This window comes from Nelusetta ayraudi, unplaced genomic scaffold (assembly GCF_046127955.1).
Source record: "Nelusetta ayraudi isolate G7.1 ecotype Tasmania unplaced genomic scaffold, CSIRO-AGI_Nayr_v1 ptg000011l, whole genome shotgun sequence".
Taxonomy (NCBI): Eukaryota; Metazoa; Chordata; class Actinopteri; order Tetraodontiformes; family Monacanthidae; genus Nelusetta; species Nelusetta ayraudi.
The window spans coordinates 25,092,504-25,110,552 of record NW_027466061.1 but is presented as its reverse complement, the minus strand read 5'-3'; the positions used below and the strand labels follow the sequence as shown (position 1 = coordinate 25,110,552).

Genomic DNA, 18,049 nt, shown 5'->3' with positions numbered 1-18,049 from the left:
AAAGGAGGAAAAAAAGCTGCACTCGTCTGGGCAGAAGTAACGTCGGGTGACGTTGGCCGTCGGCCAGGATGACGATCAATAGCCATTAACACCACAGAGCACGCAGTCAGAGCACGGGAGGGGGTCTGTGTGTGTGGGAGGGGGGGGGGCGCCTCTGCAGACTATTTGATGCCGACGGTGGGCAGATTGGAGCCTTGGTTACAGCTGGAGCATCGACGCCCCCCCCCTCCCCTCCTCCACCTCTTTCTCGTCCTCCTCCCTCTCCTCCTCATCCTCTCCACCCCCTCCCCCACCCTCCTCCTCTTCCTTGCTGCCGCCGGGGCAGATTGCTCGCTGACTGACAATGTCATCAGCGCACGGCGTATGTAAACACAGCCGGCAGCCCGAAAGAATCTGGGTCATTTTCTGGCTGGGAGGAGAAGAGTGGAGGAGAGGAGAGGAGAGGAAAGGAGGAGAGGAGCTGCCAGGAGGAGCTGAGGGGAGAAGGAGAGGAGACGAGAGGAGAGGAAAGGAGGAGGAGAGGAAAGGAGACAAGAGGAGGAAAAGAAAGGAGAGGAAGAAAATAGATGAGAGGAGAGGAGGAGCGGGAGGAAGATAAGAGAGGATAGGAGAGGAGGAGCAGCGAGCCACCAATGTGGGTGGAGAGAAGAGAAGGAGGCGGGTCTTCATCCACACGCACCTCTTTCATCAGCTCAGTGATTCAAGGTGGTGGTGTGGGGGTGAGGGGTCACAGCCAGCCTCCAGTGAAACACAGTGGTAGTGAGGGTCAACACTGGTGATGTGCTGCTCCACTGAGGACACACTGTCATTATGCATCAAACACCCAGCAGAGACACAAGATCCAGTGTCAGTGAATATTGACTTACATTCTGTCAGCTCAAGAAAAATAAATGAGTAGGGATGCCCCAATACCGACGCAGATAAAAGTAGCAGTATTGGTACCGATGCCGGGGTCGAGTGCTCCGCACTCATAAAATCTGATACCATGAAATCGATACCAGTTGTATATGTATGACAGTTTTGTTACAGTTGTGTTTATACTGCAGTGGAACTTCACCCCATATTGTAGAAAAATATGATGATGAATGTTGTTCAAATAACAGAAAATCTGTGGAAGGAATCAACAGACACATTTTTTTTTTTTTTAGCAATGAGCTGCATCACGTGTTCACATATTTCAATCATAAAAAAAAAAAAAAAATCACATCTCCAAGTATGTAGAGCATGTGGATTAAGAATGTGAGGATTATAGTCTGAGCCAGCGTGCATCCGAAATTTCCGAAAATGTAGCTTGCGTATTTTTTAAAATAAATGTAATATTCGATTATAACATAGATTTATCTTTGAAGACATGTTAGTCACCATTAGTGACAATAATAATAATAGAAATAATTGCACTGTATTGTATTGTATTGTATTGTATCACTGGTCTGAGCCCTTTTGGGGTTGTTCACCCACCAAAGAGAAACAAAATGCACCAATCCAGTGGGCCAGCTGTGCCGCATCACCTTCCCCATCCATCCATCCATCCATCCATCCATCCATCCATCCTTCCATCCTTCATCCCTTGCTTCCTTCTGCCCACTGAGCAGCGCTGCATTTGTGACCGCGGTGATAAATCTCCAGCATCCAGCCCATGGCCAGGCCCTCGCTCCGGCCTTTTAGCTGCTGGAGGTACTGAGAGGAGACAGTTTCACCGGCCGGGGGGATTTATTTCCAGCCAAACGCCGGGAGAAGGACGCCGGTGAGAGTCGCCGGACCTCTGACCAGCCGCCGTCACTCCTCCCTCCATCAGCAGCTGTCAGCCTGTTACACCGGCGCTCTGCTGTTTGTTCGCTTCCATTAAAGGATTACCAACGGGCGCTGTCTTAGCGTTTTAAAAAAAAGAAAAGAATGACGCAGGTTTCCATCAGAGGGACTTAATAATAAGCTGCTTTTGAACAAAATCATAAAGTGGTTATTAAGGCGGCAACCATTTAGAAAGAAAACAAAACAAAACAAAAAGGCTTTAATCTTGTAAAATGAAAAGTAGGAAACTAAAAAAATACAGTGGAGGAGAAAAAAAAAAGGGTGCATTCACTTTGGGAAGGGAAAAGATAATTAAAGCAAAGTCTCCATAATGAAACATCCAGAGGTTTAGAATTCAAACGAGTCTCCATGAAAAAAGAAAAAACAAAACCCCGGCCCAGCTGGGTGTCTGTTGTCCTGTACATGGACATCAGAGGCGCCGCCGCAGCGTCTCATTAGCCCAGAATAATGAGAGGATAATGAGGATTTAAAGGTCCACACTGAACTCACCTGATGGTAACAACAAAAAAAACACACAACCTTTTGTCCGCCGTGACAGCCTGCAGCATCCGCCTTGGACGCCATATGCTGCCATTGAGGCTCTAATGGTCGGGGAGCAGGTGGGCAGGTTGTGGGGTCTGTCTCCAGGAGGGGGCGATGGCGAGTCCAGAGACACAGGTCACGACAAATTTTGGTGGTTTGAACAGGCCTGTGACCCCAGTGGAGAGCAAACGGGGTATATATATATATACACACATATATATATATACACACACATATATATATATATACATATCTATATACACATATATACATATATATATATATACACACATATCTACACATATATATACACATATATACATATATATATATACATACATATATAAACATATTTACACACACACACATATATATATATACTTCCATATACACACATATATTTCTCAAACTGTTATTATTCCAGTTCTTAACTGTTGAAGAAAAGAAGGATATTTAGCCATGAGTAATTAGTAATAACATTAGTGATAATATCTTGATCATCAGTCCTGCACAGGTTCTTTTTCTTCCTTTTCCAATCACAGCAGGAAGGTCCCATCCTGCAATGGCATCAGGTGCACTGTTGGGTAAACTTCCCCCGTGACCACGAGGATCGCGAGCTGTGCAGCAGGCTGGAGGACAGGAGGTCACACAGGGGTCACTCAACCGCAATCAGGAAGCTAAAATTGACTCGAGCTTGTTTGGTTGGACCTTCCACATGTTTGAAAGAAGACAAGCGCTACATAAATTCAAGCCATTATCATTATTATTAAAAAGAATGATTCTAGATGAGTGAATCTTAGTGTTGAAAAGTTCATTGACAGGCCAGTGAATGTTACATGATATGCATTGGAACTTTAATGAGGTTGCAAACACCCTGGTTTCGCAGTCACCACTTTCCACCACCTGCTGTTTTACTGCTGCTGCTGCCAGTAATAACGACAATAAGTGTGTTAATTTGAAAACCATGTTTATTAAATTTAGAAAACACCGTCTCGTTAACAGTTTTGTAGCAATAGCAGGAACGGACACAATCTGTGTGTGTGTGTGTGTGTGTGTGTGTGTGTGTGTGTGTGTGTGTGTGTGTGTGTGTGTGTGTGTGTGTGTGTGTGTGTGTGTGAGAGAGAGAGAGAGAGAGAGAGAGAGAGCGCGAGAGCGCGCGCGCGAGAGAGAGAGAGAGAGAGAGAGAGAGAGATATGGATGGTTGTGGGCGGGGCCTGGGCCGAACCCCTGAGTTAAAAACCAGCCCAGCGCGCTGGCGCTCGTCTGTCCTGCTGTCGTGGTGGTCGTGTCTCCTCTGGGTGTTGGTCAGCTGCGTCTAACCAGGCATAGACTAGGAGAGAGTCAGTAGTGCCGCGAGTCAAGGTCAAAGTCAAGGTCAAAGTCAAGGTTTAAAACGTCTTAAAAAAAGGGAAACCAGACGAGAAGAAGAAGAAGAAGATGCAGAAGATGAAGATAAAGATGGAGAAGATGAAGAAGAAGAAGAAGAAGATGAAGAAGAAGAAGAAGAAGAAGAAGAAGAAACAAAACTCTGTAGACATCAGGTAGAAAAGTTGATTTTTGACGAGTCACTTTTCAAGTCACGTCGAGGTTTTTCCTGCCAAAATAAATGACATACCGAGGAGGAACGCAACATCATCAACATGTAATTAGGTTGCCAAACCATGTCGGTATGAGGATGGGGGATTGTGGGGGGAGTGGGGTGGGGGTTGAGGGTTGGGGGTTACGAGGGTTGGGGGGAGGGGCCTTCAGAGTTACGGGTACAGATCCTGTCCGGAGGAGGAGGAGGAAGAAGTGCAAAGAAGAAGTCTACTGGGTGTGTTTGCTGAGGGCGTTCTGGGCGGGCGAGCAGGCGGGTGGGCGAGGACACCTCGTCGTCCTCCTCCTCCTCCTCCTCCTCCTCCTCATTTTCCCACTCCCCCCCGCCCTCGTCAAGGTGCCGACAGGGGCGACTCCCTGGAGGGCGAGCCCGACAGGTCCTCGGGCGGGAACACGGTGAGCGTGCACGCCCGGATGCCGCCCAGCGACTCGGGCAGGTCGAACACCTTGTGCCACTCGTCCTTCTCGGGGTCGTACTTCTGCACGATCTCCACCATGCAGCGATTGTTCCACGAGTAGCCACCCACCACGTAGATCTTGCTCTCGAACACGGCCACGCCCACGTCGCTCTGGCCCCGCAGCATGGGCGAGATGGGCGTCCACAGGTCGAGCGCCGGCGAGTAGTACTCGCAGCTCAGCACGTCGTCGTAGTCGCTGGTGCCGCGGAAGTGGTTGCCGCCGATGACGTAGAGGCGGTCGCCCACCGTGCACATGCAGTGGAGGCCGCGCACCGTCGTCATCGGGGCCTTCTGGGTCCACTTGTCCGCGTCGGGGTCGAAGCACATCAGCTCCTTCTGGAAAGTGTCGTGCGTGATCCCCCCTGCGGCCACAGAGAGCGGTAGAGAGCACAGCATCGTCAGTACGGTTATGATGATGATCGATATCATCGCCAATACCATCACCAATATCATCATCGTCAATATCGTCATCAATATTATCAACATTATGATTATTATGATCAATATTACCATCAAGTATCAATATCATCGTCATCACCAATATCCCTACCAGTATCATCACCATCAGTGTCATCATCATCATCATCATCATCATCATCTTCACAGGGTTGTCACTCAATTTTAACTGACAAAATTTCAAAACTTTTCCAAACAAACAAACCCTGCACGTAATGTCAGGAAAATGGTCAAATTTCAGGACTTTTCCAAACATTTGAGTAACTTCACAAAATTCCATGACTCTACCATGTCTGGAAAATTGCATTAGGAAATCACACGACTTTTCCAGGTTTTTCATGACCATGGCAAACCTGTCATTATTATAATCATCATCATCATCATTATCATCATCATTACTAATAATATTACAGGGTTCTCATTTATTTTCACTGACAAAATTTCAAAACCTTTCCAATGACCTTGCATGACATTTCCTTTTGATACAGAATCTCCATATTTAAAATCACATGCGATGCGTGCTAATGGCTAGGCATAGCCTGTTAGGGTAGAAAAACAAACAAATGCAAGTAGTTTGTCAGGGAAAGGGGATTCTCTCCAGGATGCCGGTGGGGCGGATCCAGGGAGTCACTCTGCGACGTCACGCCTTTCCTTTAATCTGGGTCATGAGCAGCCGATGGCAGGAAACACACGCCTTTGTTTCGGTGAGAACACAAAGACTAAGAGAAATGCTTAAGGACTTTACGGTTCAAATCTGTACAACACACACACACACACACGCGCACACACACATAGAAAACATGGGGGATGTAAGGGGCATAAAAAAAAAAAAAAGCAATTACACACAAAAAGCAGAGATCCTCTACATGAAGCTGATGATGTCAAGCTCTCGCACGCACACACACACACACACACACACACACACACACACACACACACACACACACACACACACACACACACTGTAGACGGCGAGACGCGCTCACACAAAATAAATAAATAAATAAATGAAAACAAATCAGAGGGAAAGTGGGGGGAGAAAGGGGAAAAAACAGGACATGTCTACAGGGAAGGCTTAAAATAAAGAGGAACACAATCCCAGCATGCATTTGGGTGGAAGCCAGCAGCCTGCTCCTCCCCCTGGAGGCAGAGTGACTGGGAGCAAATGCGGTGAAGATTTTTGCTGCGCGTTGCGTGCGGATACCACACACACACACACACACACACACACACACACACACACACACACACACACACACACACACACACACACACACACACACACACACACACACACACACACACACCGCCGGCTGGCCAGCGATGCTGCTTCATTGTGGAGCTCTAAGCCGTCTATTCAGCCGCCATGACTCAGATCTGTGAGCCTGCAACTCCTCAGCTGATCGGAGGCCAAAGATAGTCCCACAAATCCAGTTTTCTTTATCAAAGCCGTCCAAGGGGGCAATTCTGCTACGAAGCATTAAAAAATAAAACAAAACACTGACAATGAATAACCAGTGTAGTCAAGATTACAGCTTGTCATCATTTCACCTTAAAAAGCCCCTGCTGCTAATTCAGGCTTTTGGCTTCCCACTCATTACAAAATCATCCCATCAGTTTCCCTGTTAACTAATCGCTAATCAACACCTGTTAGTAAATGGAAGCAGACAGGACTTTCCAAACCGAGTCAGTGTCAGGCCGTGTTGCGCTGCGTTAGCTTAGCCTTGACCGCTTCATATGAAATATAGAAACATTCCTGACTGAATGAGATTCATTGTGTCTTCATTTAATATATGCAATTGTTAGCTTTTTTTTCTTCTATAACAGACACACAAATATTTTCAGATGTTGTCTTTGTACCTTTACATGTCTCGACGTAAACTACAGAACAACAGACAGGTGTTTTCCACCTGTCAAAATCAGGTGGGTTACACCTCCTTAACACATTAGTGCCAGTTGTAAGAAAAAGACCAACAATCGCATAAAAAATGTCCCTCTCTCAGTGATGTCAATGTAAAACTACTGCAGCCCTAAACCAGAGATGGGCAAACTATGGCCCGGGGGCAATATGCGGCCCGTTAGGTTTTTCTATCCGGCCTGCCAACCTTGAAGGAACGCTATTAATAGTAAGTCATGAATGCTGAATTCCATCCATTTTTTTCAGTGTTTCTCGAGTCATTTCAACAAAAAGTTAAATAGCGTGGGGGCTTCAAAGACACAGATTTTGCTGAAACTTTGCTTTAGTTCATTGTTGTTATTGTCATGTTTTCTTCATAACCCATCATACATATTTTGCTCCAATGAGGTGGGTCATCAAAACACTCCATACATCTGCTCCTGCCCCTCCGTCACATTTTAGAACCCACTGTGGCCCAGGAACCACTTAGACCAGGTGTGCCCACCCCTGCCCTATGCAGTCAAGCCTTCATACCCTCCTCTGCCTCCACTTCCTCCTCCTCTGCGAACTAATGACATAAAGAATTAAAGACCTACAGGAAAAACACATTGCAAAAACAGTGACAACACTGAATGCATGATTCAGTAGCAAAAACATGACTCAGCCTTGTCTGGAAGGGTCTCAGATCAAAACAACGCAGACACAGGCTCATATACTTGAGCACTGTGTGTCTGAAAGCAGCTTATAATTATTATTATTATTATTATTAGATGTATTTCGGAATATCTCGGGGTCAAAGCTGCTTAGCGCCAGTGCAACTTCCGCACACACTTACATTGAATCCCGTGAAACTAGGGCTTATTCCACGTTTCCACACTGACATTTTACAGGCTATTTTGTCTATCGCTGTCAAATGTTCAAATGTTACTCAGCTGTAATCGCCTGAGACGTCCATTAAATGCAAGGCAGAGTGCATTGTGGGATTTGCTGGGCGAGGAGCCGCCGCTGCTTGGCGCTGGAAAGATTAAGCGTATTGGAGCTCGTGACACATTGCAAGATAATCACACGTTTGCAACTGAGAAGCACTTCCATGAATAACTGCAGATGTTTTTGTTAGAGGCTAAATGCAACATTTGTTTTGCTCAGGGCTGAAAAAAATAATCTTATCCAGTATTGACGTATGCAAAAAAAAAAAAAAAGACTTCCAGACTTCCAAGAAGACCTATTTTTAAAATAATAGTTCTTAAATAAAAAAGTGTGAAAATCCACGAGGGGCCAAATACACTCAATGTGGAACAACAATCCTCCATTCCAGTGGATGTGAAGCCGCAACTCATCCTCAAGGTGAATTCCTATTTGTACGCGTCTCCGGCACAGCTACCAGTCTGGTGAGTCATCTCCAACTGACGATGCTAGCAGCTAGCAGACAATGAATGGCAACCAGCCCAGACCAAGAGGATCAAGATCTTCACTTCTTTCTCAGAAGAAGAGTGAAACGTATCCGGCGGGTAACGCGAGGCTGCCCGATGTTGGCAGCGCGGCCCCCAAACCAAAGAAATATTCAGTAGAAAACCTGAACAACTTCCCTGTACTCATGAACAGACTAAATCATCAAAATCACTGTATATCACCTAATTAATATAAATCTCATCTGTATATTTTTTTAACCTATATTTTGTATATACCTATATGTTATTCATTTCATACATGCACTTTACAGCAACAGTTATTTATTCATTCACACTATGTTTGTATCTATGTACACATACGTACGTTCGTACATATGTACATACATATATGTAATATAATATGTATAACTGTACATTTGTATTTAATTCACTGCTAAGCACCTCTGGTTGGATGCTAACTATATATCGTTGCTCTGGACTTGCCACATGTGCAACTATATTACAACTGTTGGTTGATAGGAAGTTGCCATGGTGACTTTTGCCATTTGTTTTGCTATTTAGGATTTATGATTGTTGATGATTGACAGATTGTTATATATCATCAATCGAAAATGACAACAACAACAACAAAAAAAAAAAAGGGGGGGGGGGGAGAGAGATTCCTCTAGACCCACAATTTTTTCCTGATCATGAAGTCACGACCCCCAAATTATTCCAGAGCACTCAAATTTATTCTGCTAGGCCACTTTCTAGCAAATAAGTTTTTGAAATTATTGAATTGAATTGTGTGTCCTGCAAAATAAATGCATAACATTTTCTCTGTAAATATATATAAATTTAAAATCCCTTTATGAGAGAAAAAAAAAAAAACGCCACTGGCCACAAAGCCCGCAACCCAATCAAACCAGCTTTGCAACCCACTTTTGGGTCAGAACCCACCAGTTGAGAAACGCTGTGCTAAATGACCAGCTAAAAAAAAAAAAAAAAAAAAAAAAAAAAGAAAAAGAAAAAAATGAAGGAGGGGCCTGAGCGACCATCGCGGTCTTAATCTCTGGGCCGAGGCAATGACCTCTGCCACGCCACTTGAGCCGTGACGGCTCGGGGCCTGAGTCCCTCTGTCAGGTTCAGCCGGCTGACGCGATGCCTTCAGACAGCCGCCGCCGCACAGCCGCACGACATGAGCTGATGCGCTGTGACAGACGGACACGGAACTGCACATCAGCATCGGTCACCTCTGCACGGCAGCGACTGCAACCCCGGGAGCCCAGGGGGCGCTACAGTCAGAACCCCGGTCATAGCTACCACACTTCCTTTGATGCTCAGCGCTCATTTAGCTTTTGCTGTGGAGATGTCTGTCTGTCTGTCTGTCTGTCTGCCTGTCAGTCTGCTTTTCATTTGCTTCCTTTTCTTGTGTAAACTTTAAAGCGGCAGGTTAAGGGAGGGGAAAAAAATAAAAAAGTACCTTTACAAAATGTTTTTTTTTTTTTTTTTTTTTAGCAAAAAACGCACCTCCTTATTGCCCTGCTATTAAATGTATCAGCAATACGTGAAAGCAACATAAATCCATTATGAAATCAACAAAAAGGATGAGCAATAACTTGAGTGTTGTACTACAGAGAACAGCCTGGGGCGATAGAGCAGGAAGAAGATGAAGAAGAAAAGGAGCGGATTGCCGAGTCCCATTCATTCTTTGCTCCGGCAGCAACGTTGTCCCGGCAGCCTAAGACTGATTTTTGTTGTTGTTGCAGCCTCCTGCAAAGCGAAGCAGCTACTGGTTTCAATAGAGGTTCTTAAATAAAAGAAAAAAGGAAAAAAAGACTTTTGCCCTCCTCCCCTCCTCTTCAAAAGCAGTCAACGCGTGGATGCAGGACACGATTAAGTTTCTGGCCTGTCTGGAAAAATCAAAAATGCCACGTGAATTTCTTAAAGGTCCAGTATGTAAAATTTGCCTCGACTTGCGATTTTTATATTGGTTCGCATACTGCCCATAAATACATTCATAAAAATGTATACTCGCAGTACAATATAAGTCATATGGTTGTCCTACTCTAAGAACGGCTCTTATATACATACAAGAATATACGTATAGCGAGAGTCTTGCTCCCAGTTAGCTGCCATCTTATACCGCCATATTTCTAAGGAAGCCTGGTGCGTACAATCCAGTTGCCTGACAGCGCGATTCGTAATAAGGGTGAACGCTCGCTTGCGTCTTCAAATAAACCAACAAAGAAGAAGGTGGACGAGGTATCCAGGTTTGGGTGCGCAGGGAACCGTAGTTCACTGGCGAGCTCGGGAGAGGGAGGGAGAATGAAAGACAATGCAATCTAAAATCTGACCACTTGATGTTGCTGTTTCTTCTTCAAAATCTCCAAATATTACACACTTAAGCGCTCCATTCTGTTGGTCAGACAATTAAATTCACTGGCCATTATACTGCTGCACCACCTCACACATACAAGCAATTAATATAGCACTTACATAGCACACACTTCTTAAATGCAGTTCCACTTTTTCTCTGCCGTTGCTTCCAACGAGTTCATTATTGGAAGAGCCAGAGTATAATCTCGGGGCTGGTGCTGGTGTGTGCTTACTGAATTTCATTTGACTTAGCGCCGCTGGTTAAATTTCCCAAATCCAATGATGGTAATCCGGTTTATGCCGGGATCCCGTGGCAAGAAAACACTCCGAGTGGAGTATCTCTGGCTGAGAGAGCGTATATTTAGCCGAGATAACCACGTCCCGCTCGGTTATTCAACAACAACAACAACAACAGAAATTGGGGTTTTGCTGCAAACTGGAGATTTTTTCCTGCTCCTCAACACTGCGCGGATGTGCTTGGTGTCTTCCGGAATAATGACAGTCCCTGTGGCCAGGAAAGGATTAACACCAGCTCTTCGATGTTACACCTCCTACACAGGCTTCAGTCCTCCACTTTGCCTTCGCCCTCCTTCCCAATTTTCCCTCCTTCCTTTCCCCCTCTCCCTCCCTCCGTCTTTGTGGCAGCAGTGCTCTGGATTAGTCACACCGAGAAACTGGGGCTCATCTCCATAACGCGGGATTTGTTTCCAATCTCCTAAGAGTGTATGAGTGTCGAGGTGACACTGCGGGTGCAGGTGGGAAGTGGACGACAGGAAACAGCCGGACCCCCCCACCCCCGACAGCCTTCTCTGAGGACGTTGGCGCTCGGCGTGAAAATGAATCGATCTACTTTGTGTCGCGCAGAAGTTTTTGTTGTGCAAATCAGATTTTAAGGTTTTTCGTTTTCTTTTCTGTTAAGTTGAGTGCACACGATTTCATTGGTGGACATTGTCAACAAAAACAAACTATTTGCTCATTCATTCATTCATTCATTCATTAGCTGGTGCGAGAATCGATAGGCACCAGGTGTTTGTCTGGGAGCGTTTCACTCGCTCATTACCTCTCAGTACCCACTCGAGAATCCATTGTTGCGACATTTGTTCAGGCAGACTTGCTCAGGGGTCATGTTAATACAATGAAACAATAGATAAAATATGCTACTCAATAAAGCTTTCCCAGAAGGTGTATGTCCCAATGGGATTCTATCTTTAAAACTCTGTTTTTATTTTTGCTTTATTGTCATTCTCTCTGTAGCACTTTGAGATTGCTTAAATGTAAAGTGCATTATAAATTAAATATATTATTACTATTGTTATTATTATCTTGGCTAAATATTTAAAGTGTTGCTCTAAGATCAGCTCTTCCGCTTGGTGTTAAAATTGCCCCCATGAATAAACCAGTCAGTGTGATTTGCTGTTGTTTGCAGTGTGTAATATATATATACATATATAGTAAAAATTTAATATAATAGCCATAAATACATTAATAAAAGAATATAATCGCAGTGCAATGAAAGTAATTTAAGGATCTTTCGTCCAGTTAGTTGCCATCTTGCACCGCCATATTTCTAAGGAAGCCTGGTGTGGACAATCCAGCTGCCTGATAAACTCATAATTAGGGTGAACACTTGCGTCTTCAAATAAACCAATGAAGAAGGAGGAAGAGGAGGAGGTATCCAGGTTTGTGTGTGCAGGCCGCCGTAGTTCACTGGCAAGCTCGGGAGAGGGAGGGGGGAGTGAAACAGTGCTGCAATCTAAAATGTAACCACTTCGTATCGCAGTTTCTTCTTCAAAATCTCCAAATATGACACACTTGTGCAATGCTTGAAAAAAGAATGTTATTTAGCATGGAATTCCATGGAATCAACCCTCTGAGCACTTCCACACACTGTACACCACAATCACATTGATCTCTTGGGAGCGTCTTACCTGAAATATACATGTAACCGCCGTACACCGTTCCCGCGTGGCCGTAATGTGGCTCATTCATTTTGGCAACATACGTCCATTCATTTGTCCTTGGGTTGTAGCACTCCACAGTCGCTTTAATAAAAAAAAAAAGAAAGAAAGAAAAAAGAGAACGTATTAGTATAAAGTAGGTCAAGACACATCTAAAGAGGACAAACAGCAGCAAATGAGGCCTTGGAGGATCTCAGCGTGGGAGCTGAAACATGGATTTAAATACAGAGTACACATCCACACAGGCCCACGAGCAACACGAGCAGCCGGCGCCGGGAACTGTGAGGTTCTTCATTCGGAGGCCACTGGGGGAAGCTTGTAGAACATCTGAGCGACAGCAGAAAAGTGAACCCAGGTTCATGGCAAGTCAGGCAACCAAGGGAAAGTGACTTCAGTCAAGTAACCAAGATTTAAAAGCAAGAAAGAAAGAAAAAAGAAAAACCTTGGAAAAAAGCTTTGTAAAGCACAATGATTCAGCAGCAACATCAGCCGCTTTAAAAGCTTTGATGAAATACAATGAAATGCTTCTCGACAGACGTTTCAAAAGCGTACGTTTGAATCAATGTGAGCAGCAGACATTCTTCTTGACGCAATGGAATAACGACAGAAACGGAAAAACTAACTAACTAAGCAACTAACTAACAAACAAACAAGTTTTCATAAAGTACAGGGAACAGGACAAATAAAAATGGGGAGGGTGACCGGACCAGCTGAACTCACAATAAAATAAGCAGTAATAATGACAAAATCATACACTTTTTAAAAACCTCTCTGCAAACAGGCCAAAGAATAATTTTGAAGGAAGAAAAAGATCCAAATAAACTGGGCTGAAGTGCGGAACAGACGGGCAGCTTGGAACGCTCTCCGCTCGCTCCACGACCTCTTCAAATTGACCTTGAGCTTGAGCACTAAACATCGCAGCTACTCCTGCAGAAGCAGAATAGGCTCAAAACTGAAATGGTCTGAAGAGTCTTGTTGAAAGAACGAACAATGAATGGACAATAGTTTAACCCCTGCTTTAAAAAAAAAAAAAAAAAAAAACCTAAGGTTCACAATTTCCAATTTGGTAAGAACGGAATGTTTCTTTTTCATGAATCAATCAAATATACCAACATTGACAAATTAAAATGAACAAATATGTAAATGATATTTTATATTTTTTCACACATCATTTTTTAATTTATCGTTCAATTTTTTTCATCCGCTGGTCGCTCTGCTTTCAGGAAATCAGTTCTTTGTGTGCAAGCCGCAGCTGAGGACGACCTTATTAGGAAACAACAACATGTTGGTGTGTGAATCCCTAGCCAACACTGGCACCACACATTAAAAGCAGACCCATTGATCAGCAGACTAATTAAGCACGCCAATTTTTTGCATTTTGTTTTCATTTGTGTGCTTACACGCATGGCTTTAAAAAAAAAAAAAAAAAGGTGGTGGTGGTGGTGGGGGGTTGTCTTGCAGTGTGTTTTTGTGTTTGTGATGTTCCTCCGGACAGTAAAATGTTGGTGAGTTTGGTTTTCCAGACCGGCCTGGAGACCACTTTATAAGGGTCTTGGTCTTGTCTCGGACTCTAAGGCATTTTTTACTGGGTCTCGGACTGGACGGACTTGAGATTTTTGATCAAGACCGGTCAAGAATTAGCCAAAACGGCAATGACTCAATAACAAGCTTTTGTTTAGCCACCTCATCCCTGTGAGCCATGCAGAACTTTGAGGTTTTTCACAATCGCCATTAGTAAGGTAAGTGTATTTATAGTGTTAGGTTTAGACATTATAGGTTTTTGTGCATTTTGTTCATGCTTGGCATGCCGTCACTTTCACTTGACTTATTCCCAGTTCATTTAGTTTTTAATTTTGAGAAAACAAAGCTGTTTTTTGAAAATAGTTCAAAATAGCAGGCAAAGCAGCAAAATGTTAAAGAAAATTACTAAAAGATACCTTGCTGAAAAGAACTGTTGCTGTTCCATTTATGTAGAAGCAAACTTATTCATAAAGAAAAAAGAAAAAAAAGATACTGGTCATTTGTTCTGTTTTGTTGCAATTGTTCTTTGATGTCTGCAGTCTCGGTCTTGGCCCGGTCTCGATACTCTTTGGTCTGTGATAATGTCTTGGTCTCGGTTGGCGCGGTCTTCACTACAACTGCCCTGTTGTACATTTGTAAATAAATATAAAAATGATCACACTGAAATATTGGTTAATAACACAGTGCTAGGTATTTTAGAAGAAACAAAAACATCCTGAAACTGAGACCCATTTTTCTGTCTTTTTCATTTTTCCTCTCTCCTTACACCAAATACATTTACGCCATCTTGAAAAAAAAACAAAAACAAGAAAGCCGAGCCCACTGAGGAACGGAGACTGACAAGGTTGTCAAAACAACAATGAATCCAAGTCGAACCGTTTTGGTATTGAAGGCTTCCCGCTATATATAACCAGCTTGAAAGATTTGAGTCTCTCTAATGTGGATTATTTCAGGCCAAGAAAAAAACAATAAAACCACACCCAGGAGCTGCTCAGAGTAAAACACACAGTACGCTGTGCATGCTGAGGCGTAACCGCCCTCTGAGGCTGAGACGTCCGGTGGAGCCGATTACATCCCGGCAGAGGAGCAGCGAGTCGCTCCCGCTAAGTGTTGGGTGGCACCTCTCTGTGGTCCAGGCTCACAGCCACGCGCGCACACACACACACACACACACACACACACACACACACACACACACACACACACACACACACACACACACACACACACACACACACACAACTGGCAATCAGAGGCCAAAAATAATCACGCATATAACGTTATTGTAAATCAGCTTTTCATGAAAGTCTCACTGCCACCGGGGGGGATGGATGAAGAGCGGGAATCTACCCCAATTCCACTGCCCAAAAAACGTGTTTTTTTTTTTTTTTTTTTAAATAATCGGCATTTGGTGGCGGTGGAATCTGCTCACCGAGCCGCGCTGTCGCGCGACAAAACGGATCACACAACCCGGCAAGCGACCCGGGTCAAAATCGGCTCCGCACCAATCGGCTTGCGGTGGAATCTGTAAACCCGGGACAACACCACCATTTTTTACCTGCCGCACGGGGTGACGTTGAGCGTAACGTGCGCTAAATCATAATATCGCGCCAGTCGCGGCGTATATCAAGCACTGATGCAACAGTTTTACATCACGTTCCATCAGCGCTCGATAATTGTTCATTGTCCTCTGGCTGTTTCGCCCGCTGCTCGCGCACAAAATGGACCAGACGCCGAAACAATCGCTGCACGGCGGGAAGCGGCCGCGGAGGCTCGCGCCGCTTCGAGTCTGGCGGCAACGACGTCATGGTTCCACTACAGCCAAAAGTGACCCAACAACTAAGAACACTGGCCACCGCGGGACTCTTGAATTCTGTAGCACTTCATCATGCGATCTCAGCGCGATGACGTCAGCAGACACGCAGCGGCGAAAGCGGAGGGGGTGCAGCTTGCCGGCGGGGGTGACACCCCGCTGGGTTTGGCGCGTGGACACGGAACTCAATGCCGATTGCTTCCGCGACGTCCCGCGTCCAAAAATATGGTGTCGTCCCGCTAATTTTAGTGGAACAGAGGCTAAGAAGGAGACTATTTGGGACTCCTGTCGTAAAAATGTTTTGCAGAAAAACTATCGTTGCAAAAAAAACAAAAAACAAAGGTCCAGTGTGTGAAATTTTTGAGGAAGCACGTCTGGTATTTAGTTCATGGTAAAAAAAAAAAAAATATATATACATATATATATCTATATCTATATATATATATATATATATGCATATATATATATATATATATATATATATATATATATATATATATATATATATATATATATATAATATATATATATATATATATATGTATATATACATAACGGCGCAAGATGGGAGCTAACTGGGAGCAAGACCCTTGAAAATTCTTATACAGTGTTTCTTCAGTGGTGGGCCGCAAGCCACGGCTTTCTGGGCCGTTTCCCTTTTTTTCTTCTTCTTCTTAAAAGACATTAATATTTATAGAGAAAATGGTGGGCATTTATGTTGCAGGACACAATTTAATTCAATAATTTCAATAATGTATTTAGCAGAGATGGAAGAAAGTGGGCTTTTAATTTTTGTGGAATAAATTTGGGTTGTGACTTCATGATAAGGAAGAAAAATGTGGGTCCTGAGACTCCACCACTGATCAAATATGTACTCTTCTATTAATGTATTTATGGGTAGTGTGTTAAACTTTAACCAATATAAAAATCAATAAATCAAGCCATCAAGCAATAATTGTACAGACTGGACCTTTAAAGTGCTCCTTTTTTGTTATGCAATTCTATACAAGTTATAATAAACCCACATGGACCTCTTGATTTTTCTTTCATAGTGCGCCTGTTGTTGATTTTGTTTGGAAGTGCGTCAACTCCTCTGACTTCTGAATTCTATGCAATCATTCACTCAGCTTCTGATCACCTCCTCAAATGTCATACATCATTTTGTAAAGCTTTCTCCCAAGTTAAAAAAAAGAAAAAAAGTGATTTAATGTCCGTTTTGATTGTGACAGTTTTGTATCTTCTTGTCAGTTGTCAGTTCAAACCAGTCAACAGGTAGTTCCTGAACCCACCTATGCGACCAATTTCTATTGTTCATTGTGGCCAGACAGGAAAAAAGTGGAAAAAAAAACAACAACAAACGACAAACAACAAAAGCAAAACACAATCCAAGTGTGGGGCTGAGACTCACCCAGCTCGCCGGCGGCGTTCCTCCCCCCGACGGCGTACAGGTGGCCCTTGAGCGCGCTGAGGTGGAAGAAGGTGCGCTTCTCGTTGAGGCACGCCACCTGCATCCACTTGTTGTAGCGCGGGTCGTAGCGGAACACCGTGTCCACCGCCGTCTTGCCCTTGGTGTCGTAGTTGCTCTGGCCGCCCACCACGTACAGGAAGTTGCCGATGACGGCGATGCCGTGCTGGTAGCGCGGCGCGTCCATGGGCGCCAGCGCCTTCCACTCGTGCGCCTTCTCGTCAAAGAGCCGCAGCTCCTTGCTGACCACCAGCTGCTGGCGCAGCACGCCGCCCAGCGTCACCAGGTGGGCGCTGTCCGAGCGGATGGCCGTGCGCTCCGACTGCATGACGGGCTGCATGTAGGGCATCATCTGGTAGTTGCTGGCCTCCAGCAGCAGGTTGACGCACGTGTTGTCCGTGCGCATGAAGTCCACCGTCTGCACGTGGTTGATGAGCTCCTGCGGGCTCATGAGCGGGAAGCGGATGTTGCGCATCAGCTTGGCGGCGCAGTCCATGCGGCCGTCCTCGCAGCGCAGCCAGCGGCACGCCGCCTTGAACAGGTCCAGCTCGCCGCAGTGCTTCAGGCTGTTGCTGGACAGCACGAAGGCCAGCCGCTCGAAGGGCAGCTTGACGAACTCGCCGGTGCCCAGCAGCGACGGGAAGTTCTTCAGGATGAAGTTGTTGACGTACTTGTCCACCTCCGTCAGGTTGTACGTGTTGGCGATGCGGCCCACCTCCACGCAGTTGTCCAGGGACACCTGTGGGGGCGGCGGCGGGGGGTCGGGGGGGGGGGTTTGGGGACACAC

At 44.9% G+C, this 18,049-nt stretch overlaps 1 protein-coding gene across 5 annotated transcripts in view; it reads right to left on the bottom strand.

Annotated features, from left to right (window-relative positions):
- Positions 1-3,281: 3,281 nt before the first annotated feature.
- Positions 3,282-18,049, bottom strand: part of klhl13 (kelch-like family member 13) — a 40,821-nt gene continuing 26,053 nt past the window's right edge. For all 5 annotated transcript variants that reach the window (XM_076022122.1, XM_076022120.1, XM_076022121.1 and 2 more), the window contains 3 exons: positions 17,206-18,001; positions 12,434-12,547; positions 3,282-4,747 (listed from right to left, as the gene is read on the bottom strand). In XM_076022122.1, the coding sequence (XP_075878237.1) occupies positions 4,260-4,747; positions 12,434-12,547; positions 17,206-18,001 (1,398 nt within the window). In that variant the 3' untranslated portion in view covers positions 3,282-4,259. The remainder of the gene's footprint in view (positions 4,748-12,433; positions 12,548-17,205; positions 18,002-18,049) is intronic.